Genomic DNA, 26,953 nt, shown 5'->3' with positions numbered 1-26,953 from the left:
TCAGCACCGTATTTAAAAAAAAACAAACAACAACAAAAATAAACATAGAAGTAAAACATCATTTAATTAAACAAGTAGTAAGTAACTTTACTAAGTACCTCAAGATAATGTTTATAAGTAAAACCTCAAGTACTCACTATAAAAAACTGATTCCAGTTGAACTATTAACTTTTCTTATACGTATTATACTTTGGGTATGAAGTATATAGCTGCACTTATTTCTGGCATTCTTATTTTTTAGATTCAATAGTCTTACAACATAGGTTAAAATTATGAAAATTGATGTTATTTAGTGTATTAGAAAAAAGTGTACAATAATACCCAAAGCCCAAACTTTGATTCGTTTATGAAATTAATCCTAAATTTTACTACCCATGCTTGTTTGCTCACATATAAGAGAGGTAAGTTCCAAGAGTGAAAAATCAGATAAGTGTATTTGTTTCTGTGTATTTACATTTTAGATTAGTTTAGAAGTCCTAGATGTAGTTTACTATGCATAGACGTTGGAAGATAGCCAAAGAAAATACAAGTTTATTTTAGATTTTACCAACATTTACTATTCATTAATAATTATAAATAATAAAATTAATCACAGTTAAAAATCTTTATTTAAGTACATGGAAAGCACATATTATTTAGTGTTTTCCCCAAATTCATATACTGTGGAAAATGTAGCCTCATACATTTAATTTCAAACTTCATTTAAAGATATCTGATTTTAATGTTAACTTATTGAAAAATGACATGTATATTTTCTAAAAATTTATTTCTTACAAAAGAAGAAATTCTTTCTGTAAAAAAGTATATTTTTATATTGTTATATTTATGTCATTAATATCTGTTTTGGGCATTTATGTGTTTATTATCTTTAATCCTACTAATATTTCTGAGTGACAGGTATCATTTCCCTTTTGAAAATCAAAGAAACCTTTGTCTAAGAGACTGATTTTCCTAAGTTTCCTCTGCTAGTAAAAGGCAAAGAATCCAACTCACATCTGTTTTCAAAGTTTATGTTCATTCTACGTGGAATACAGTGACTCTCTACAATTGTAATTTTTTCCCCTTGTGTTTCCTACTCTACATTTATATAAATGCAAGCTCATTAAATACAAAATAAGTTAGGAAAATATAAGTCATAATTTTAATGTAAGGTTAAATAAATGTAAGCACATCTTTTACTATCACTATTTATAAATATCATATTACTCTTGGTTTAACATGTTAGACGCTCAAATAATAGTTGTATTGCCATTATTGTTGCTATAGTTATATCAGTACAATAGAATTAAATAATTTTTAAGACCAATAAAATCTGTAAAAGGATCTATCAAATGTATAAATATAAATTAGGGTCTGTAAAATACAATTTAAGAAGGTTGGAAATATGCCTAAAATTAATTTTATGTTGATAGAGACTAACATAATTCCATGTGATAATAGGTTCACTATATCTATGGTAGTTTTAACAACTTTGAATTATTGAATTTATGATGTTTTTATTCCAATTCTGCTGTACTTTAAAAATCTGAAGGAAACAATTATTTTTTCCTTTTTGGATTTGGATTTTTTTTAGATCTACATGACAGTAGAATATATTTTGACATATTATACAAACATGGAATGTATCTTATTCTAATTAAGATCCCATTCTTATGGTTGTACATTATGTGGTCGTGTATTCATATATGAACATAGGAAAATTATGTCCAGTTGATTCTCCTGTCTTTCCTATTAGCATCGCCCCTCCATTCCCTTCATTCCCCTTTGTCTAATCTAATAAACTTTTATTCTACCCACCCGTACTTTATTGTGTGTTAGCATCCGAATATCAGAGAAAACATTTTGACTTTGGTTTTGGAGAGTTGGCTTTTTTGAATTAGCATAATTGTATCCAGTTTCATCCATTTATTGGCAAATACCATTATTTTATTCTACTTTATGACTGAGTAATATTACATTGTGTGCATATCCCACATTTTTTTTAATCTGTTCATCTGTTGAAGGGCCCCTAAGATGGTTGCCCTTCCATAGCTTAGATGATGTGAGTTGAGCTGTGTCAAATTAGTATGCTAATTTTAAGTCCCTTGGGTATATACTGAGGCGTGGAATAATTGGGTCAATTATTGGGTCAGACAGTAGTTTCATTCCAAGTTTTCTGAGGGATCTCCATACTGCTTCCCAGGGTGGTTGCACCAATTTGCAGTCCCACCAGCAATGTATGAGGGTACCTTTTTCCCCACATCCTCATCGACATTTATTCTTACTTGTGTTTTTTATAATTTCCATCCTGACTAGAGTAAGATTGAATCTCAGTGTGGTTTTAATTTGCATTTCTCTAATTGTTACACATGGTGACCTTTTTTTCATATATTTTTTGACTGTATTTCTTCTTCTGTGAAATGTCTGTTCAGTTCCAAAGGAAACAAGATTAAAATGGAAGGCCTTAAGTCCACTTAACTATATAAATGAAACTTGTGCCATGTAGTATTAACAATTATCTCTTCCTATTTGCCATCTGGCTTGAGAGACAACATTAACATGAATATGTCTGAAAGTAAAACTTTTGTACATCCTATTTTAGCCTAGCCCTAAGGAAGTAACCATGAAAATTCATACTTTTACCCCAACTATAATGTAATACTAGAGTACAGCAAAACTCCTACCTGGAGCCATAGTGTACTTGGCCTTTATATAGTAACTGCTTCTTTTTAATAGAGAAAAATACAATCCCAAAACTCAATATATTTTTAATTTACTTTTATAGCTGCCTTGTAAATAATGTTGTACCATTCATTTCTAATAGAAGCTCTTCTTCCTTCATCATGTATTCTCAGCAAAATCAGTAGCATGTCAGCAGTCTTTCCTTTCTCTAAACTGGCTTTTACCATTAATGTTCCCTGAAGAATATTGACAGTAATTTCAGGAAAATCTGACAATGGAAAAGGAACCCTTCTCATGTCCCTATCAGAATTGTATAAAATTCCAGTTGTATATTAGCATAATTATTTTCCTGTATTTGTTCATGAAAAAGGAAACTGATATATAAAAGTTACTGATTTTCTAACTCAGCTCAAGGTTGTAATTCTAATTTTATATTTTGTTATTAATTACACTGAAATTCTTGACCTGCTAGTAGAAAGTATAATTCTTTCTAATGTAAGAAAGCCAAATTATAATTCTCAATCTCGATAAGAATTACATGAAAATTTTGTCTTGAAGATTAAAATCTCCATTCAATATAAGCAGAAATATCATCTTTGCCTGAAGGGCAAAAAAGGTAATCCAGTAAAAGGAGCAAATAGCAAGTTAGTCTTAGTAAATTGAATCTTAGAAACTTACTGTTGAATAATTCAGTATGTACTTTGATTGTTCGAAATATTCTGCTTAATTGTTTGTGAATCTCAAAAGTTAATGTTCTAAAGTTACATTGGAGAGTTTACAGTGATGCTTTTAATACAGTTTAGTTTCTCTGAAGTTTTAACAATTACATTTGTTTTGATTTTAAAGGAGATGTTGGGTGAACTCTTCACTCCTGTAGAAACACCTGAAGCACCAAACAGGGGATTCTTTAAAGGCTTGTTTGGAGGTGGTGCACAGTCCCTTGATAGAGAAGAACTATGTAAGTTGATTTATTTAATTTGGATGATATATCTTCATAGTACAGAAACATTCAAGTCATGTAATTTTTTTACATGTGTAAAATTATGTTCACTCTTTCCCTCTTTGTCAGAATAATATATTCACATTTTAAAAGAATAAATAAAATTATTTATTTATTTTATGTCCCAAATCAAGAAAATATGTTTCTCAGGGAACCAAAATCAGAATAGTTTCAAGTGGCTAAAAAGAAGTATTCACAAATTACATGAATAATTTAAAGAGTATTTATTTACACTAAATGTGTTCATCATTATTTTATTTCTGTGATTGCCTTTAGTTCGAAACTGTGTCAGTCAGATTTTCATGTCCATGCAAAATACCTGAGAAAAGCAACTTAAAAGGAGGAAAGATTTCTTTTATAAAAGATCACAGTTTCAGAGGTTTCAGTCTATAGTCGGTTATTTGGAGCCTGTGGTAAGGTTAAGAACATCATGGTAGAGGGGATGGGGATGTGGCTCAAGTGGTAGCGCGCTCGCCTGGCATGCGTGCGGCCCGGGTTCGATCCTCAGCACCACATACAAACAAAGATGTTGTGTCCACCGAGAACTAAAAAATAAATATTAAAAATTCTCTCTCTCTCTCCCTCTCTCACTCTCTCTTTAAAAAAAAAAAAAAAAAAAAAAAAAAAGAACATCATGGTAGAGAGTGTGTGATATTGCAGAGCTCCTCACTGCATACAGCAGCTAACCAGAGAGAGAGAGGGGCCAGGATCCCAATTTCCCCTTCAAAGGCACATCTCCAGTAATCCAACTTCCCTTCACTGTGATCTACCTCCTGAAGGTTCTACCAGCTCCTAACCGTGGCATGAGCTGGAACCAAACTTTTAACACAGGAGCCCTTGGGGGACACTTAAGATCCAGAATATAACAGCCAACCTCTGACTTCCAAAGACTTATATCTACCTCACAATGCAAAATGCATTCAGTTCCCAAATTATCAACTATTCTGCATTGCTCAAAAGTCTAAGTCCAAAGTCTCCTCTAAGACTCAAGGGAAATTCTTAGCTATGAGCCCCTGTATAAATCAAAAAGAAAGTTACATATTTCCAAGATGCAATGACACAAGGCAAACAGTCCCATTTCAAAAGGAAAGAATAGAAAAATAGTAGGAATGGGACCAAAGCAAGACGAAAATCCAGCATGCAAAGCATAGCTCCATGTCTGGCATACCATGGTGGCATAATGTGAGCTCTTAAAATGCTTGGGCAGCCCTGCTCCTATAGCCTTGCTGGCTGTAGCCAGAAAGCCTTTCTCTTTTGCTGGCTCTACTTGCCTGTAACTTCCCTCATTGGGTATTCCACCATTCCTAGCTTCTGTCACTTCTTTGGATCTCCATTGCAGCTTCAGCTTCTCTCACAGATTCACTCATTGCCCTGTCAAGGTATGCTTTCAGAAACTTATAACTGCCACACACACTGCCTGATTGCCCAGGGTTTAGTTTGGTTTAGTTTTTTGTTTGTTTGTGTGGGTTTGTTTTTGTGGGTTTGTTTTTTTGTTTGTTTGTTTGGTTGTTGTTTTTTTTTTTTTTTTCTTTTTTTAATCTCAGTAGAAACCTCCATGACTCCATAACTCTTGGATTCTGCATGTCTGCAAAACAAGCATCAGTGGACAGTGCCAGGGTATGCCCGCAACTGGAGCAGAATCCAGGCCTATATGGACCAAGTCTACATTGGTCTCTGAGTTTCTAGACAGCTGAACACAGGCAAAAAAATTCACTAAGTGGTCTTATGCTAGAAAATCTTATGCCCTCAGAGCTATTTTCTCAAACAAAATCCTTTGAACCTACAGTGAGTAGGGTCTTGCTTGTTCCTGAATTTCCTTCAAGGCATCTTTCCTTTTGTCTCAATGCACAGTACTTGGCTTCTTTTTAAAGTTTCTAATCTTCAATACCCTCACCCTTCTTGACCTTAAATTTAAACATATATTCTGGCCAAACTGCAAATTTTTTAATGTTTTTTGTTGTGCCCTGTTCTCCCAATTGTAATGTAAATTTGGCTAAAAGCAGCCAGCATTATCTATGGCACTGACTGAATGCTGTGTTGCCTTGAAATTTTCTCTACCAGATTAAATAGTCTGTCGCCTTTAAACTCAGCCTCACTAGTCTCAAGGCATGGACAAAATGTAGGGAAAAAAAAATTTGCCAAAATATAACACAAGTGGCCTCTAATCCAATTCCCAAGAGTATCCTCATTTCTATCACACACCTCATCAGTACAGCCTTTACTCTATGCATTTCTGTCAGCATTCTGTTCTACCTAGGCCCCACCAATATCATCCATTAAGCTCCACTTCCAGCATTATAGACTTTCTCTAGCCCACTTCTTCAAACTTTTCCAAATTCTAGCAGGAAGTATAGTATCCATGAGAAAGCATGAGAATCCAGAGTGCTGAACCTATCCGGGAATACCTGGCTTATTTGAAGTAAGAAGCTGAGATATGTAACTGTGTTAGGGCTTGCAGGATAGTCTCCCAGGCCTGGCAAGGACAGGAACCCTGAAATAACTCTTCCTCTTTGCAAGGATCCCAAAGGGCTACAATTTAAGAGTAAGGGTGAATTGGGAACAAACTAGCCTTTGTCTACACAAACTTCAGCACAGCTTCAAATTATTTGAGTGACTTGGAAAACTTTAAGTGTTCATTAAGATTTTCCCAGACTGCTGGACTCCTCAGAACCTAGCAAATGGGTGAGGAAGGTGGGATGAGTTTCTTTGAAAGAGGTAACATATTCTAAATCTTTAAATATAGGTTTTTAAGTATATAGTCATATAGTCATAGATAACCAGGAACATTGAAAAGTAAAACAGAAAAAGCAGAATTAGGATTGTAGCACTTAAAATACTGAAATTTGCAGACACAAACTATGCAGTAATTATTCATGCATGTTGAATATCCCTTAACCGAAATGCTTGGTAGCAGAAGTGTTTCAGTCCTTAGAATTTTTGAAGTCTTTGAATGTTTGCATAGACTTTTACCAGTTTCAATCTGAAAATTTGGAATGCTACAAAATCTGAAATTTTTTGAGCATCATGTTAGCTCCCAAAAAGTTTTGGATTCTGGACAGTTGGATTAGGGTTGGTCAACTTATATCATGTTCATGATGATAAATAAAAATTCCATAGATAGGGAAAAAAAACTAAAATGAAGTACTGGAACTAAAGATGAAAAAAACAAAATGGTGGTCACTGAATAGGCATAAGTTGCAAATTAGACAACTTATGAAGAGAGAATTCATAACTTAAAGAAGAAACCATCCAAAATGTGTCACAAAGAAACAAAAACATGTAGAGTATAGAGGAGAGCCCCCCAAAATAGAACTTGCAGTGAGTAAATCTAATACATATTTAAACCTCAAGAGGAAATATAAAATATGAAGAATCAATATGTAAAGACATGTCTAAATTTTTTTTAATTGATAAATGATGCTGATGCACAAATTTAAGAGGTCTAATGAATTTCAGTTGTTTTTTATAAACTCATCAACTAGATAGACTTATAATACATTAAACATTAAAAAAAATCTTTAAACTGGGTAGAGAAAAATGATGTGTCTTTTAACATGTTACAGACTGATACATGACTTAACAGATAATAAGGTTCTCTTTTATATGTTGATAGAAGATAATATTTAATCTGTGATTCTATACACAAAGAAAATAGCCTTCAAGAACGAGACATTTTTAGGCAAATGAACAAGAAGTAAGACTTGCCACCACATGCAAGGGAATTCTAAAAGGTGTGCTTGAGATAAAAAGAAAATTATTCTCATTGGAATGTCATAGGTGTAGAAAATAATGATTTGGGGAAAATTGATGTATAAGAATATAAGTATAATTACTAGTTATAATTTCTAGAGTAACTTCTAAAATCTAGAATAATGGCCTATAACTTCCAGATGAACAGTAGGAAAAATCACAGTTGTTCCAAAAGAAAGCAAGAAAAGAAAGAACACAAAACAAGTGGGATAAGTACAAAGCACATAAATGATGACAGATTTAATTTAAATGAAAATAATGGTAGGAAATATAGGTAAAATAAATGTTTCATTTAAAAGACAAGGAAAAATTTTAAAATGAAAGAAATGTTCATTGCATGTAAAAAAACACCTTTAAAACCTAAGGATACAAAGGTTGAAATTTTAAAAGATGGAAAAGCATCAGTGCAAATGAAGAGTCAGCTTGGTATAAGTCTATTAATGTCACAAAAACTAGACATTAAAACATTATTTGAATACAACTAATATTTTCTCTTTAAAGTCAAGAAAAACAAATATTGAGATGACTATTAGAAAAGACAATTTCCCAATAAATCAGTATACCCATTGACTGATTTAACAGGCAGACAAAAACCATTTTGCATTTGGTATTTATACAAAGTGGCACTTACGAGTAAAATTCGTAACCCTAAGTATATTACTAAGTATTAGAAAAAGAAAACATTAAAGTGATTAAACTGAGCATCCATCTCAAAAAGTTAGAAAAATAGAAAGATAAAGTAAAAAAGATTAAGGTTATCAATGAAATGGTAAATAAATACACAGCAAAAATATATATGTACCAAAGCAGTCTTAGTTTGGGATGCTATAACAAAATATTATAGACTGGATGGCTTATAAACAATAGAAATTTATTTCTCATAGTCCTGAAGGTTAGAAATCTAAGAGCAGGTTTCCAGTAGAGTCAAGTTCTTGGTGAGAGTCAGTTATGGTTTAGATATTAGGTATCCCTAAAAGGCCATTTGTGAGATATTGCAAGAAAGTTTAAAGGTGAAATAACAGGGTTAGGAAAGGTTTGACCTAATCAGTTGTTTAATTCTCTAATGGGGATCAGCTGGGTGGTAACTGTAGGCAAATAGGATATGGCTGGAAGAGGTAGGTCATGGGGGTTGCATGCCCTTGGAGTATACATTTTGTTCCTGGTGATGGGAGCTCGCTCTCTTTGCTTCCTGGGTGCAACATCCTGACCTACTTTTCTCTGCCATACTCTTCTACCAGGTTGTTCTGCCTCACCTTAGTCCCCAAGAAATGGAGTTGGCTTTCTAAGGACTGAGACCTCTGACAACATGAGCACCAAATAAACTTTTCCTCCTCTAAAATTGTTCTTGTCGCTTCTTTTGATCACAGCAATGAAAAGGCTGACTAAAATAGAGTCCTCTTGGTGGTTTTCAGATAGCCATCTTCTTTCAGTATCCTCACATGGGAGAAAAGAGGCAAGTTAGCTCTCTGGCCCTTATAAGGCCCTAATCCCATTCATGAGACCTCCACTCTCATAACCTAATTACCTCTGAAAAGCCCCATGCCCAGCATCACATTGGCGATTAAATATCAACATAGGCGCTTTGGAGGCACACACCATTTAGTCTATAACAAAAGCTAAAAATGTTGATTCTTTTGGTGAAACCAAGCAAGAATAAAGAAAGGCAACAGTGATCACTGTAGGGATGGAGAAAACAGCTATCACTGAAGTTATTATTACCATTTTCAAACGAAATTGACCAAATTATACTATGTGCATATATGAATATATCATAGTGAACTCCACTTTTATATATAACTATAATGCACCGATTAAAAGAAATAATAAATAGAGGGAAGAACAGTATAGTAGAGTAGAGGAAGGAGGATCAGGGGTAGAGAAGGGAAAATAAACGAAAAGTACTGGGGAGTGAATCGGAGCAAATTATATTATATGCATTTATGAATATTTCAAAATGAACTCCACTATCATAAATAACTACAATGCATTAAAAATATTTTAAGTAAAAATTTAAAATGAGGAAATGAAACATAATTTTATTTAAAAATTTTTTATATATTTGGTGAAGTAAATAAATTCCTAAAAAAAAAAAAACAAGATGGACAAAAAAAAATAGCAATATACTTATTTGATATTGAAACTGTCATTTCAGACTTCCACAAGTAAACTCTGGGTACAAACTGGGCTCCATTAGTAAATTTTATCAAATATTTAGGGGAAAAAAACCTACTTCCACACTGTCTTTTTCAAAAAGATCAAAAAAGAATGTGCGCTTATCAACTCATTTTAACACGACCCATCTAGTAAAAACCTAAACACTCTGAGAAAGGAACAAATAAAGGCAACTGTCACCTTTGAATGTATATATAAAATTCAAAATTTCATATTAATATAACAAATCCAACATTAACCAATGAGGATAATATATCAAGCACAAGAATTCAAAGTTGATTTGTCCTTTTAAAAAGATCAATCAGTAATTCACCACATTAAGGACAATTAGGCAAGAAAATGAAGTGTGGAAGGCATGCATATTGGAAAAAGTAAAACTCTTTATTTGCAAATAGAGTCTTGCGTGAAGAAGATCCTAAGAAATCCACCAAAATAATTACAGCCATCAAAAAAGTTCAGCAAGATTAAAAGATATAAGATCAGTATAAAACAACTGCATTTCTATATGCTAGCAACAGATAATCAAAGAAATTAAGAAAACAATTCTGTTTGCAATATAAACCCCTTGAAAATAATTTAACAAAAGGAGTAAAAGACATGTACACTGAAAACTTCGAAATATAAAGAAAGTTAGACATAAATAAATGAATCAGCATCTAATGTTCATGGATTGGAAGACTTAAGACTATTAAGATATCAGTACTGCCCAAATTGATCTATACACTTAACAATACCCATTCAAATCACACTGAGTTTTTGCATAAAGCAAGATATTCCTAAGACTCATTAAAATGCAAGGAATACAGGGGCTGGGATTGTGGCTCAGTGGTAGAGCAAACACCTCTCGTGTGTGAGACCCTGGGTTCAATCCTCAGCACCACATAAAAATAAATAAACAAAATAAAGATATTGTGCCCATGTATAACTAAAAATTTTTTTTTAAATGCAAGGAATACAGATAGCCATACAAAAACTAATATCCCCCAAAAAAGAAGACTAAGGTGAGGCAGAGCAACATGGTAGAAGAGTATGGCAGAGAAAACCTCAAAGGTTAAAACATCAAATTACAATATGACCCAACAGTTCTACTTCTGGGCACATACCAAGAGGATTTACACATTCTGATTTCAAAATTTACCACAAAGATTTAGTCATCAATATAGAGGGATACTGGCATAAAGATAGATATATATGGGCTGGGGATGTGACTCAAGTGGTAGCGTGCTCGCCTGGCATGCGTGGGGCGCTGGGCTCGATCCTCAGCACCACATAAAAATAAAATAAAGATGTGTGTCCACCGAAAACTAAAAAAAATAAATATTAAAAGATAGATATATAGATCGTGGACTAGAATTGAGAGTCCAGAAGTAAACCTGTAATATTTATAGTCAATTGGTTTTCTGCAAGGATGTCAAGAAAATTCAGTGGTGAAAGAATGGACTTCTCTACAGGAATGCCAAGAAAATTCAATGGCAAAAAGAACTTTTCAACAAATGATATTGGAACAAATGGATATCCACATACAAAAATAAATAAATAAATGAAGTTGGACCCAATTTCACAGCATATAAAAAATAAATTCAAAAAGGGTAAAAGACCTCAGTCTAAGCTAAAATACAAAACCCTCAGAAGGAAACATAGGTAAAAATTTTTGTGATCTTTGATTAGGCAGTGGTTTCTCAGATATGACACCTAAATCACAAGCAACCAAAGAATAAAGTAGATAAATTAGAATTTGTCAAGATTTTAAACAGTGCTTCAAAACAATATATCAAGAAAACAGTGAAAAGATAGTCCAAAGAAAGTTAAATATTTGCAAGTAGTATATCTGCTATCTGATAAGATCTAGTATCCAGAATATATAAAGAAAACTTACAACTCAATAATAAAAAGACAAATAGCCCAATTTCAAAATGGGGAAAATATTGAATAGATATTTCTCCCAAAAAAATGTACAACTTATCAATTAGCAGAGGAAAAGATGCCCAATATCATTTGTTATTTGAGAAATCCAAATCAAACCACGATGAAATATCACTTCACATTTACAAGGTTGGCTCTCAAAGACATACGTACAAATGTTAGCAAGGATATGGAGAACATGAAATGCTTGTACGTTGTAGATAGGTATGAGAAATGGTCCATGTTCTTCAGAAAATTGTTTTACAATTCCCTCAAAGGTTAAAACATCAAGTTACAATATGACCCAACATTTCTACTTCTGGGCACATACCCAAGAGAATTAAAAACATATTCACACAAAAGTTTCTGTAAATGTTCATGATAGCATTATTCATAATAACCAAAAAGTGGAAACAGCCCAAATGTCTATTAATTAATGGATGTATACATACAATATTATGTTCTTCATACATAAAGGGAAAAAAGTACTGTTATATGCTACAACATAGATGAACCTTAATGTTATTCTCGGTGAAATAAACTAGCCATGAAAGGTTACATACTGTATGAATCCATCACATGAAATGTTCAGAATAGGCAAATGTATAGAGACAAGACTATATTAGTAATTGACAAGGACTGGAAGAAGAGTGCAAAGTGACTACTAACAGGTGTGGGGGCTTCTTTGGGAGTGATGAAAGGCTCTGAAATTAGATAGAAGTGATGGTTGTACAGCCTTGTGAATAAACTAAAAACCACTGAATTGTTAACCTTTAAAGGTAAACTGAAAGAAGAGGGAATGAATCTGGAATAACTCTTGTAAGAATTTAAAACTTTAATAGGTATTAGATAATCAGGGTCTGAATTCTGAAGGGAAGAGAAACAATGATCCTTTGAAGGAAAAACTTGATCTGTTTTGTAAAGACAGAGTAAATGGTGATAACAAATGTATGATATCTACAAATTTTGGAGACTAAAATAGAATACTGATTAAATTCATTTTTCTTCTGAGACTAAATATAGTCTTTAGGAATTATGGGGTAAAACTAAATCAAATCTGTATATTTAAATCTATATATTTGAATGTAAAATCTTTAAGTTAATAATCTCTAATTTTCTGAACTCTTAAGAATAATATTTGATTGTATAAATTGGTGTCAGTATGCTTACTACTCGTTTCAACAGATAATTACCACCCTTTTTTTGCACAAGTCATGCTGTATGAACTAATATATCAATATGGGTATTTATTAATGTGCCTAGTATTTTGCATGTTTGGAAGAAGTATCTAGAACTGATTTAATACATTATAATAAAAGAAAAACATTAATGATAGTTATATATATAAATATTCCAGTTATATTGTCATTCAAATGAAAATTTGTAGTAGGATTTTATATTAATAGAAATCTTCAGCTTTTGAATTAACTCTTTCATTTATCAAATCCTTTTAGTTGGAGAGTCATCCTCAGGAAAGGCTTCACGGAGTCTTGCACAGCATATCCCTGGCCCTGGTGGCATTGAAGGTGTGAAAGGGGCAGCCTCTGGAGTTGTTGGTGAATTGGCACGAGCCAGGTTGGCACTGGATGAAAGAGGGCAGAAACTTGGTGACTTAGAAGAAAGAACAGCAGCTATGTTATCAAGTGCAGATTCATTTTCTAAACATGCTCATGAGGTATGTCTGTCCAACATATATTTCAACAAAAAACCCTAGACAAAGCAAGTATGAACATTATTATATTTATATAGCTGTGTATTTCTGTATACATGAATTTGCTTATATCCTTTGTACAAGCACAAATCCCTGATTTTTGCCACCAGAGGGAACCTTTACAAGAATATGTCTCAGTAACCTTTGATTTCTTACTGAAGTTTATAAATTTGGAAGATCTGCTCACCTTCAGGATCTATAAACACTGTCAACATCTTTGCAACTATTTCTTAGCAAATGCATAACAATGTTAATTTTCCTTAATACCTCAGAGTATACTCTCACCTTGTCCTAGAGAAGGCAATAATTCGCCTCATTGATTCTGCCTGGTAAATCTAAATAATTAAAATGGATAACATTTTGATGCAAATAAACAATACTAAGTTTATCTTGAAACCAATGAATATGGAAGGGTAACCAGATTCATTTTGCATTGAACTCATTTTGAAGTACTTTTAAGTCATGGTAGAGCTCAGAAACAGATGCTAAAAAGTAGGGATCTCAAAATGACCTCTGATAAACATGTTTTTGTGGACTAACATAGTACTCCTTAAAAACTGAACTTAAAATAAGACTTTATGTAAAATACACATTTTTTTTTCACTTTTGCACTTCTGCCGTTCCATGCTTTGACATGGGGTACTTCCCCATATTTAATTCTTAGATTGTCCCTACAAATTGAGTTTGTTGTCTGAAGGAGCCATATCAAAATTATTTTTTTTACTTGAGCACCTAAATCTTTAATAATAACTCTCCCTTAAATGTTTCAACCAAAAGTCATCTCCTCTTTGCTCAAGAGAGCTGAAATCTAGAATGCATGATAGAGGTAACATGACCTGGGAAATACTTGTTCAGGACCTCAAACAGATTGAGAGGTCCTTTGTGGGAGTACTTGTACATGTGCCCACATGCACCACAAATGTAGGTTAGTAGCCTTCAATCCAGGACTAGATTTTTGTTGTCAGAGCTCTACCATCTAACTGAATGATCCCTAAGGCACATAGCATTTTTGACAATTTCATAATATATCCACACTCTAAATAGTTAGCAAAAAGCTCAAATTCATAGCTTTTTCCTCCTGCTAGATGTTCTTCAGTCATATTAAGAGTCTAAGGAAGATAGTACATTGAGGTGGTTACAGTCATGGCTTCTTGAATCAGACAGCCTGAACTCAAGTCCCAGGTTCACCATTATGTTGACATGAGTAGCCCCTAGAAGCCTCAGGTTCTTCATTTATTAAGTGAGAAGAAAAGTAATTTGTAGTTTTATTAGCTTAGTCACCAAATTAGGGTCACCCCTCTTAAGAAATTTGAGGACCTTCCCAGCTAATTCTTAATGGTTGTAGTCACTGTTTTCCTCTAAATAGAACAGTTCTTAACACTTTCAATAAAATGATTTGAAGTAAGCAATATAGTAACACTAGAGAATGTTTCAGAATAACATAATGTTTTTGAAAAATATAGAAACCAGTTATAAATACCATTGTTCTGGCATTTTAAAAATGTTTCTCTCTCCCCCACTTTCTTCCTCTTTAGATGATGTTGAAATACAAAGATAAAAAGTGGTACCAGTTCTGACACCCAGAATCCAATTAAGTCCAACTTCAACCAGAAGGAAAAAAATTTCCTTTTTTATTTCACTGATTTAAGAAAGTTAACGTTCAACGGATGTTCATCGCTGAATACTTTCTAGCACAATCATGCACTGTTTTACCTCAGTCAATTGGCATTAACTGAGGGACGTTCACACACACACTCAAAATGGAATATATGATGTGTGCAGGCTGTGAGTTGACAATTTGGATACTAACCAGGTCACGTGTGACAGATGAAGAAACAAAAGGGGAAGCTGAGGAGACATGGCAGGGACTATTCCTTGGATCATTCCTGTACTAAACTTTTATATGCCAAAAGATTTCATGCTGTTGTGTCTGCCATCAGTGTTTGACCTGTTCTGGGGAGAGGCAATAAGTTCAAAGTTCTGAAGCTGAAGTAGTTTGTGTCATCGGATTGGATTATAAACAGTTGTATTGGACTTTCCCTCCCTTAAATTGACTGGTCATCAGTATCATTAGTGAAAAAGAAAGAAACTCTTTCCCTTTCTTTAGACTAAGCTGAATGGTGGGCTTTAAATAATAAAATCATACACATAGTTGACTTGTGTATGGGCTACTCTTGGATTCTTGTTATTATATATTTGTGTTTAGTTCATATTTTGTCAAAAGCAAAACAAGGTGATACATCACTTTTCATTGAAAAGAAAAGTGTAGAGCATGACTGAATTGCTCATCATTCTGGGAGTTTCCATGTAGTGGCTATGCAGTGTGGAAAGTGAGAAAAACCTCCATTGTGGGGAGGAGAATACTTCAATGTCCTTTGTCCTCGTTCTCATTAATTCAGCTAAAGGTGGATCTGACCAAAGTAGTTACTGGTTAAATTTGTAGAAAAGTTGAAATTGGCTAAGTTTTTAATTTTGCTTGAATTTTTATAAAATGTTTAACCAAATGTACCTTTGCATTATTTAATTAAAATTGCTTTAAAAAAAAAAGTTTCATTATTTCAGTAAAATGCTCAGCTCCCCTTTTAAAATGCCCTTTATTTGCTAACAGTTCCAATACACTCAGGTGATGAGCCAATTAAATCTTAGTGCACATGCTATCGCATGGAAAACTATAAGCATCTGTTGTCAATAAGTATCTATATAAGAGTCTAGTCTGATGACCTACAAAATATTTGCTGTATAAATATAATAAAAAATCTGTACATATCCTTTCAAGGTTTTAAAAAGCCAAAGAAAAGGAAAATACTTACACTTTGGTAACAAAATTATTTCTGTAATGGAATATAGTGCAAATTAAGATAGCTGTGGACAATGAATGAATGGTTTATAGAATAGCATTACAGACAGGAAAGTAATCACTCCATAGATCTGGAAGCAAGCAATCTAATAATACAGGCTAATCTGAGATGATAATTGATTATTGTTAAAGCAGCAAAGGAAGATCAAAATAGAAGTATTAAAATTAATGTTAATGAAATTTTAATATTGTCTTCTATAAAAATTATTTTAAGTAATTTTATTTTTCATTAAGAAATTATCTGAGCACAAATTGACTGCAAACATGATTGTTTTTCTATTCCATATGATCATTAAAGCTATATGTAGAACATCTTTTTCATGCACTCTGTTATGCATATATTCTTCCTTACTCTTTTCACTAAGAAAACTTTTGTTTACATTTTATAATGTGCACTGCAGGATGTAAAAGTTTACATCAAAGTTTACTTTAAATATTATTGGGTAGGACCTAAATATATGTGATGTGTGATACAGATGATAAACCAAGTCAAAAGAAATATTTTTAAAATACAGTCATTTTCAAAAGTTTTTGGATTTGTAGAAAGTGCTGATGAATAACGTCCTCCTGTTTAGTTCGTATCAGCTGTGTTTGAGCATTGAGCAGTTTACAAATTACTTATTTGTATATTATCCAATAGTAGATCCATTGTTCCATGATATGTCACAGGAAATATTAGATTATTTTTATAGGTATAGTTTGGTGGTGAATGCCATCAGTAAAATCAGCAGTAATAGATTTAAGAAAGTTAAGAAGCATTAAGTAAATTAATATATTGATTGATTATCCATCCATTTGGAAGGTCATGTTAGCTTTATTTATTTTATTTGCTGTGTTATTTTTTGTTATTTTCATATCAACTTTATTTTTACTGTCATTTTTCTTGTATATAAAATGAACCAAACTTGTAATTGTTTCCAAATTAGAAAAGTAGATAGACTAACCTGAGATGGATTTTATAAGAAAATCTTAAATCAGTGTTTTGAGTTTTTTATTTTATTTTAAAATTAATCTACAAATCATGTGCAACAAACTAGAGACTCACTTAGCATTAAAAAGCTTAAACTACTTTTTTAGCATAGGAAATAAACTTCTGAGTTAACACTTGATTCAGTCTGTAGATAAGAGTCTGTATTAATAACTAACCCAGGGAATTTATTGTAATTTGAGAGATATTTTTTTAATGCAAAAAGTAGTAGTCACCAGCAAGCCAGGATTTCAGGAAAACTAACCAAAAAGGAAAAAAGAAAGAAAAAGAAAAGAAGAAAATAAAAGAAAGGAGGTCAAAATAGAAAATATCAGAAAGATTAAAGATTTTTGTGTGCTTTATCCATGTCAGTGTTTTTTGTTGCATATTGTTGCACTAAAATCATTGAAGTATTCATCAATTAGCCTTTGTCAGTAGAAAGTGGTTTCCCCTTTATGTGCCACATACCCAGTTTGTTTCACTTTGCAAAACTAAAATCCTAAAATCCGTATACATTGCTTAGAAAGTTATTTAAAATCTTATACTCTTAACAAATTGGAATTTTGCATTAACACCTTTGGTTTGCATTTCAATCATATGAAGTGTTTCCAAAAACGTATTATAAATTCAAATAAGCTAATTACTAACTTCTTATTTTTTTTATTTTTTATGGATGTGAAACAATGCTGCTGTTTGTCTGTTATTGTGTGTAAATATGTTGCAATTTAATTCAGCGTAATACTTTAAAGAAAGAAACATTTATTTTACTTACAACTTCTTGTAGGTTCTTCTGAAGTTGTTTCATGTAGAGATATGTGTCTTAAACAAGTCTGAAAGTGTTATATACTTTTAGGTTACAGGTGATACTGCAGAAACAGCTGAGGAAAGGAATATGTGGAAGACACCACAGAGTTCAGAGTTTTAACTTGAGTTGTATATTCTAGAGTTTTTCCTTGAGTTTTATATTCCATATATGTTTTGCTTGAGGCATTTATCATGTGACGATGGAAAAGCTATATCCAAAGGTAAATTTTTTGTGGCAAAGATTTATTTTACATTTTAACTTTGGAGATTTTGTTTATTTGTTTCTGCAAAATAAAGAGCACTGAACTTTAAACTTGAATTTTTCTGCACTTTTTTAGGTAAGGAAAACTTTTATTATCATTTAATCCATTTCTCAGTTTAAATCAAGTGATACATTGTGTTAAAAAATACCAAAATCATGAATATGCTGCTAGCTTTACCTTAAACAAACTGATCAGATTTAAAACCTTATTTAATAGGGTTTTATATAGTTAAAGATAAAAAGAAGTAAAATTATTTCCTATTTGTTTCAGTGTTCTTGGTCTTAAATGATTCCAACACTTTCAGATTTGTTTTACAATCATACAGTAACATGTTATATTTATACATACTGCTAGAGAATATACTTTTGGTTTTAAAATGAAATTTTTATAAATGTACTCTTTAATTTTAAAAACGGTGAACTTGTTAAGTTTTAAGTCAAAGTACTTAAAAAGTATGTATATTATCCATACAAAAAGTTATGTTTTACGCTTATAATAAGAAATATTGATATCTCATATCGAGATACAATTAATTTTAAAAATCATACATCATTTAAAGTCTTCACATGTCAGGAAAGATATTATTGGTATAGTTAAAAATACAAAACAAAAAATCTATTGAGCATTTTCAAATGTTATTTTTATTTTGGGGGAAAATGCCCACAACAGTAATTTCAAGGTTTTTCTCAATAGCTACAGCTTGCTGTTGGATGCCTACTTTACCTATTGTTTTAAAATATAACTATAGATATATATATATATATATTTAAAATAGTTTTCCAGGTATTTTCTTCTACCTTTTTTAAAAATAAATTTCCAAAAAATGAAAACAGAGTTTATGTATTTTTGTCAATGAGGGTTTTTATTTTGTAGTTTATAGAATTTATTCCTTATCAGTTTGATACTTGATCAATATTCCTAGGCTTTTTAACTGCTATATCTTAAATGTTCTTTTTTTCTTTTCTTTTCTTTGCTTTTTCCTCTTAGGGTGGTTCTCTTTGATTGAAGTTTATGCCCACAAAAAGTGGTTGTTTTTTGTTTTTTGGTTTTTTTTTTTTCATTTAAAAATGAATGTGAAGATATGTTTACAGTTTTTGTTAATTGCTCTTCTCATTATTCTGATCAATTTCTTGTAAAGTGCTATAGGAATTATTTTTCCTGTGAATATTAATGATTTAATGATCTTACTGCTGCCTCAGAAATTCCAAAGGTTCTGTGGACAGAAAATGGTTGTTACAACCAAAACCAAAAGAAAACTAACTAACCTTCCTCAGCTAAATTAAATGATTTTCATAACTTCCCAATTATTAGGGTTCTGACATTGCTTCCTTTAGTCATTAATACAGTCTTAAATTTTATTAGTCATAATTCATTTATAAATTGAATACATGACTACTTGTAAGTGCTCTTTTTATTTTTCTCTTTACATGAAGGAAAAAAAAAACACATGAATGTCTGTTTTGCCAGTACTTTGCAATGAGGCTTATAGTTTAATTTGAAATTTTATAGTATGTGTAAATACATCAGTATTACTTTATTGTAGGTCGTTTGAGGCATTTAAAAAGGGAGGTACATTAATGGCAATGGAATTATATCTATTTTAATTTGTTTTTTAAAATACTTTTGCTATTTTGTGTTGTTCAACTGAAAACAATGAAGGAGTTGAAACGGACTCAATATATCAGTGGAAAGCAATGCAAAGAAGATATCATGTTTTAATTTCTTTCATTTATTTTTTTGTAAATAAACAGTACTGTGATACTTTAGGTGTGATCTCTGCTCAACATGGTAGTTAGAAGCAGAAAACCTTTTGCTTTCTAAGTTATACTATGGGTTCATTGTAAATGCATTGCCAAAAGACAATATAAGAGAGAGCAAGATTTAGTTTCTAACATTGTCCACATCAAGGGCAAGCATGCTTGGTATAGAGCTCTAGCTTGTGTATCTTGAGCTGTACATGCAGGTGTTTTTCAGTTGCTACACTTTTTTTTTTCTTTTTTAATCTTGCTCAGTCCCGGTAACTATCTCAAAGGTAATTGCTGGAATATGCATTTGAAACAAGTTTTTTAAAAAATCTGTGTACTGTATCATTAAAAAAAAACAACTGCAAACACTAAAAAATGTGTTAAAACTTTGTAGTTATTTTGCATTCCTGTACTTTATCAGCAAAAAAAAAAAAAAAAAACTGTCATTACATCAAAACTTTAAAATTAGGTATTAAAATATTTTTGTAAATAAATACCATTAAGCTGGTATTTTAAAAAATGTATTATAAATTGTTTCTGGAAAATGTTCATATATATGTATGTCTCTTTATGCTGAAGGGCTCTGATAGGGCAAAATAAAATATTCTAACCTCTCCTGAAACTAAACAAGCCCTTTTTCTGGGAAATTTGTTTTAATATTTTTCTGCATTGTGGAATTAACCCATCAGTTTAAATTAATAAAATAGTAACACAGATTTCCACCTCTCTGAAGGGAAAATCAAGTTAATCAGGTAATTTAAGCAGGCCAGCTACATTTTTTGTAACTGTCTAAATCTTTTGGTTTAAGTCACCTCCCTCTGAGGTGGGTGGTAAGGACAAGGATGGAATAGGAGTCAAAGGACACAGGAACTAGATATAGATGTGTGCTTCTTGGCCTTCAGTGTGTACATGTTTCACCTGGGGATCTTGTTAAAATGCAAATTTTGATTAAGTCTTGGAATTTCCCTTGAGTAGCAAGGCTATAAATTCCATAATTGGCATTTTGCTAGTTGATACATTGGTATCAGTGTTCAACTTCTTGTACCAAAAACAAACACCAGGAATGAATCTAGAATAACATAACTGAAAGAAAATCAAGCTATTTATTTGTTGTCGTTTCCATTGCATTTTAGAATAAAGTATATGCTACTTTTCTAATTTGACTTTGAATATGTGTGTGTGTGTGTATATATATATATATATAATTTATATATTTTATAATTGTAATAATAATTATGATACATACATGCACACATACATTCCTACTGTGGTGCTTATCTGTACCACATGGTGGCAGTAATGTCTCACCATAGGAGCCGTTAACAAGAAAAACCTATAATTTTACAAGGGAATAACCACCATAGGCTTTACAAAGGTTAATTTTTATAATGGATACGTTTTATGTAGAAAATTATTAAACAATCAGATATGAAATGATATCTTCTATTTTTATACAGTAATGTAAGTCAATTGATAGCATGATCTGGTTTATTATCAAAAAAATATTTGTATTTTTCCAGAAATATATAGGCATAAAGTGGTAAAATTTTGAAAACTAAAGATTGTTTTACTGTCTGGTTATGCCTTTTTAAAGATCATTACTTCGAGTGTGTCCTGTGTAAATAGTACAGTGTCTTCCAGTGCTTTAGATAGAAATATACTTGTCATTCTCTTCACAGAATTTTATAGGAAAATCCTGATTTTCCTCCATTACTTTAAGATAATGTTTGCACTTTCCTACTTTTTTCAGTTTTTATACAAAAGTATTTTGTCAAAGTTACCCTAATGAAAGTTTGCAAAATGTTTATTGTTTAGACTAAGACATCTTTTAAAGAAAAAAGCCAATCACTTTCTTTGAAATTTTGTTCCTCTTTTTAACATCAATACCCAACTATATGTTCTAGTCACTGAAAATGTATGGAAACATTCTAATCATTGGTTTTAGTCACTTATATTTGGTACTATTTTAAAAAAACAAAATCCCATAGCTTTTTTATAAATCACTACTTTCAAAAACAACATAGGAGATGCACATTTAGTAAACACAAAGTTTTATACAAGATGGAATGAGTATGCATTACAAGCAAAGGAAAGAAGTCTAAGAACTTCATCTAAATATCAAGCTGCAGTTATTATTAATGAATGTGCTTGTTCTCCCAAACTCTCTGACAGCTCTTCTCTTAATCTCTTCCCCATGTCCCTCTTAGTTCTCTCCATTCAGTTCTGTCCCTGTCCCCATGCCTTACTGCAAGTCTCTTTACTCTTCTGTTTTATTTTAACCAAGCACTTTCTGCTCACTGAGGGAGGGGAAAAGTGAATTCTTATGTTTTCTCCCCTAAATTTTGGGTGGATTTGTAAACAATTTTTATAAACACAATAATGCCATCCCTACTCCTGGTAACCCTTGATGTTCAAAATCTCAGCAAAAATAATTTAGCACACTGAAGAACTGTGGCAGCAGTGATTTTAAAACATAGGAGCCTTCGGAAAGGTGTGATGAGATCGGAAACCACCCAGCCAGCAGCTTTGAGTTCTAGACCTAGCCCACTTCATTAGAGTGTTTAATCAGTTGGTGTTTTAGCTTTCGAGATCAAAGTTTCTAAGAAATCAACATTACATGAGTGCAAAAGTTAGAAGACCATGTTTCAGAAAGTGTAACCCTCCATGATCCTTTAACAATGATGTGACTACAGATGCCAATAGATTAAGCCATGGTTCTCAAGCTCCAGCCTCAAAATCTCCTGTAAACAATTCTTATTATTAAATGTGCTGGACTATGCCCTCAGCGTGTCTGGTACAGTGAGCCTGGAGGGTGCTGAAGGGTTTTATTGAGTTCCAAGGTAGTTCTGATTCTGCTAATCCAAGGACTACTGTGATTTAGAGCCCCACCCAAGGAACAATTTCCTCTCTCACACAGATCTTTTGGATGTTTCCTTTACTATTCTGGAGCATCATAGGTAAAATGTTTGCCAGTACATCTAATTTTTAAAAATCAATGTCTGAACTAATATGCCAGATATATGAAATGAATGCAATTGATAATGTTTAAAAGTATTTCAACATGTAAATGCTGAGATTACACACTAGAAGAACAAAAACAAGTCTCCACAAATTTCCAGAGCATTCCTTTTAGGGTAACCCCTTCTGATCTATCTTCCCTTTCAGCACTCATCCCTGCACCCCATGCCCTCTGACATTTGAACCATTGGGCCAGAAGGTAACACCTACAGTAGGACCCAACCTTTTTTGGATCTGTTCCTGTTCAAAGGGATTCTTACAAAGATGCTCATAAATGCTGTGCCCTCATATATACCTGAAAGTGTAAAAGTTTAGGCTATATAAATGTTAGTTTGGATTTTGAGTGCATTTTGCATTAATTCCTCTTAAAAATTCATATTCTCTTTTTAACTCATGTCTTCTAATTAACTAGTGGATGCAGGAGCCCAGACTTATCTTTGTAAATCTTTGTCTAAATCAATACATGATGATATACCAGTCTATTCCTCCTAACAAAAACTCCTCTTATTGAATAACTTGTCAGGCACAGTGGCACACACCTGTAATCCCAGCTGCTTGGGAGGCTGAGACAGGAGGATTGCAAATTCAAAATCAGCCTCAGCAACAGTGAGGGGCTAAGCAACTCAGTGAGACCCTGTCTCTAAATAAAGTACAAAATAGGATTGGGGATGTGGCTCAGTGGTTGAGTGTCCCTCAGTTCAATCTCCAGTACAAAAAAAAGAAAAAAGAAAGAATGAATAGAACAACAAATTCATTCAATGAAAATTGCATAGATTCTCATAGATAATTTAAAAAATCTATTATACAATCTTGCTAACAGTGTACTAGAAACTTTCATATTTTCCTGAATGTTGGTTAATAGGCAAAATCAATTCACCTAGAATTTCATTTAAGTGCATTAAAAATAGGCATTGTATAGAGCTCATTTCAGATGTCAGCCTTATGTGCTCAGGCTGTGTGACAAGACCAGCATGCTACCCCTAAATTTACCTGAAATGCTAATGACTTTTTCTAAGTCATCAAACTCTATTTTACTGAGTCTTATTATTTTAAAAAAATGGAATCTAAGTATTGGCCTTACCCCCTTCACATGGTACTTTGTATGGATATAAATAATCTCTGAAAATCATTAGAAAAGTAATTAGCATACAAACACAAGGCTTTATGATCTTAAAAATATTAATCCCTTGGAAAGTCTGTGAATCAGAAATATGTTTGAATATAGAAATAGTCACAATCAGCAAATCAGTATTATTGATAATTATTGACAATCCTATTATCAGGATTAAAATCATTGATATATATATATTGTCTTAATTAGTGAAGATAATGAATTAAAATGTGTCTGAATTTAATAAGCACCTTTGATTCTAACTGAATTTCATCTCTGTTGTTTTTTACTCCAGGGAACCAATTCAGCCTGCATTTATTGCTGACTATCATTAGGATGTAAGATCTTATTAAAATCATTATATGATTGCCTTTCAAAATACAACTGTAACCAAATCCTAATGGCTGGAAATTCAAGTTGCTGGGGTTTTGTTTGTTTGTTTGTTTGTGTTTTTTTGTTAAATAAATACATTCAAATTCATAAATGTTAATTTTTATCTCTGGTATAAATAGTAAATACTCTTCATCGTTTGGGCATAGCATAGTTAACATTTTTCACAGATCATATAAATTTCATATAATTTTCTATAAATATAAAAAGTTATCTAAACTTAGAAATTAGGAATTCCTCTTCTTCCATGGAGTCTCTGAAAGACTTTGTTTTTATTTAGCAGGAAAAAGAGAACTTGTCATCAGGTCAAGACCCAAAGCTCTTAGTGCTACTTTCCAACAGTGTGACCTGAAGTTACTAAATCTTTCTAAGTACTTGTTTCCCTCAAATTTCACATGGGAATAAAAACAGTGCCAACTTTTTAAGTTTGTTGAAGGACTCCATGTAAGAGTATGAGTAACAGAATAGCCAAGGAGCCTCTGCCCTCCTGTCAAAGACAGAGGGTTGTATTCAAGTCTGGGTTCTAAAGTGAAACCTGTGATTCCCTGTTCCACCATATATATGGCCATGAGCAAGTTATTAAACTTTATGCCTGTGTTTTCTAATTGGTAAAACATTTAGTAGTGATTATTGTTTATGTCAAGTGCTCAATATCAAATGCATGGAGCATTTTCATAAAGTAAGATGCTACTGATAGACACACCCTTATTGATACCACTAACAAGGAAAAACAATGGTAATTATAAGATACACCTAAATCTTCAAAATGTTAAACTATGAAAATGGGCATGTAAAAATTAATAGAGCAGTAAGAACTCAATAAATGATTTAGTGCTATTTGGAATACTAGAAAATAATACTCTGTCCCTCTATTTGTAATCATATGCAGTTCTAGATTCTGCTCTCCAAGGGAAGCAAAACAGAAAGACTCAAATTTTCTCTTTAAATTAGTTTCCTAGGCACAGGTCTGTTTTTTTGTTTTGTTTTGTTTTGTTTTGTTTCCTTGTGATGCTACTGAAGCTAGGACTCAGAGGCTTCATCTTGGGTAAGGTAGGAGGTTTCATAAAGCAATACCAGTGAAAAACAATTTTCAAAGAATTGTATTCTTTATTCAATTCTCTCAGAAGATGTTAAAAGGAATCCAACTAACAACTCCGGAAACAGTTCTCACAACCCTTCTCCTATTGTTAATCATCAAATACTGGAGTACTAGCTGGAGATTTTCAAATGCCACAACCCTTAGAGAGCTCTCTCCCACTCCTCCCTTAGCCTGGGGCTCCCAGATGGGCTTTAAGAAAGATGCAGGCTCTCTCCTGCATTAGATAAGGTGCTGCCTTTGTCACTTTGGGCTTGTAGGCACTTGGCAGAGCTTTCTGGGACCCTCTGCTGAGCTGTGCTATCACAATGTGGGGACCTGTCTGCATTCCAGAGGGGAGTGGAGCTTCAGACCCTCAAGCTTCTCATCATCATTTCTCTGCCCTCCTTGGAACTAATTCTTGAAGGTTCGCAGTCTGAGAACCCTGTCCTCTTTTTCCAACCCAGTCTGCACCCAGTCTGGTTGGACAGGAGAAAATCATCCACATGCCTCCGATGTAGGCTATGTTTAAACCCAAACTGCCATTCGCTAGGAAGCCCTTTGTATCTCAAAGCTATTGTCTGTAGCGTGAATTTAAAACTCCATTTTGAGGATTGGGCTTGTAGCTCAGTGGTTGAATAGTTGCCTAACATAGCCAGTGCCCTAGATCCAATCCCCAGCATCATTAAATAAATAAATAAGATTCCATTTGGAAATCCAATTGCCAGATTATCTTTATTCAAGAAGTGTTTGTTGGACATCAAGGTGTGTCTCTCTGTTTTAAATATAGGAAATAGAAAAGTGAACAAGACCAAGACCCTTCCCTGGAACTCATATGCAGGGACAGGGATGTTTTTCTGTCCATTTCTTCAGTAATAATACTAACTTGAGGATAAAGATGGTGAAGTGCCCAAGCTACCCGAGCAAGGGGAAACAAAGATGTTTTTGTGTTGGGTGAAGAATTGCACCATGTAAAACATAAAATGTTGTCGCATCAGAAGTATTGATTAATCGCCCAGTCTTCTTCCTTCCTCAACACCCATCTCTCATCATTTCCCCCTCATGAATGGGTCTCTCTCTCTCTTTTTTTTCCCTTTGCTGCTCAGAGCCTGCCTCCTCTCCTGTATCTTCTGGTATAATTCTAGCTGATACTCCCATCTGCTTGACTTTTTCAGTCCACCCCCATTGCAAGGCATTCTCCCATCCCAGCTCCAATTAAGCTGTTTGTTTCCCATGTGCAATTTCAAGGTCCAATAGTGAAGTTCAGTGTTTTACTTTGCACCACAGTTGCTTAACTGTCACCTTCTGTATCTATTATATTGATGTTATATGCCATTCGATGTCGATCTCCTACAATTAGATCCTCCCCTAACAATATATGCTGTCAATCTTCTGTGTTTTTGTTCATACCTGGAATATATTATTCTTAGCCTAGAAAAATCTCACTAATTCTTTATGGTCAAGGTACAAGGTCATTTACTCTTAAGAGCCTTCCATGCCCCAAAGGAATAATGAATTGCTCTCTCC

General features: G+C 32.9%; 1 protein-coding gene across 4 annotated transcripts in view; it reads left to right on the top strand.

Moving 5' to 3' along the window:
* The window catches only part of Stxbp5 (syntaxin binding protein 5), a 168,418-nt gene extending 150,281 nt beyond the window's left edge, over positions 1–18,137 (top strand). For 3 of the 4 annotated variants that reach the window (XM_076858164.2, XM_076858163.2, XM_076858162.2), the window contains 3 exons: positions 3,508–3,619; positions 12,940–13,160; positions 14,732–18,137. In XM_076858164.2, the coding sequence (XP_076714279.1) occupies positions 3,508–3,619; positions 12,940–13,160; positions 14,732–14,773 (375 nt within the window). In that variant the 3' untranslated portion in view covers positions 14,774–18,137. Of the gene's footprint in view, positions 1–3,507; positions 3,620–12,939; positions 13,161–14,731 lie in introns of those variants that run through there. The other variant, XM_076858165.1, reaches the window with a different exon arrangement.
* The last annotated feature ends 8,816 nt before the right edge of the window (positions 18,138–26,953 follow it).

Source organism: Callospermophilus lateralis, chromosome 6, assembly GCF_048772815.1.
Source record: "Callospermophilus lateralis isolate mCalLat2 chromosome 6, mCalLat2.hap1, whole genome shotgun sequence".
In the NCBI taxonomy this organism is placed as follows: Eukaryota; Metazoa; Chordata; class Mammalia; order Rodentia; family Sciuridae; genus Callospermophilus; species Callospermophilus lateralis.
Note: the sequence above shows the minus strand (reverse complement) of the source record. Positions and strands in the feature narration are given on the sequence as shown.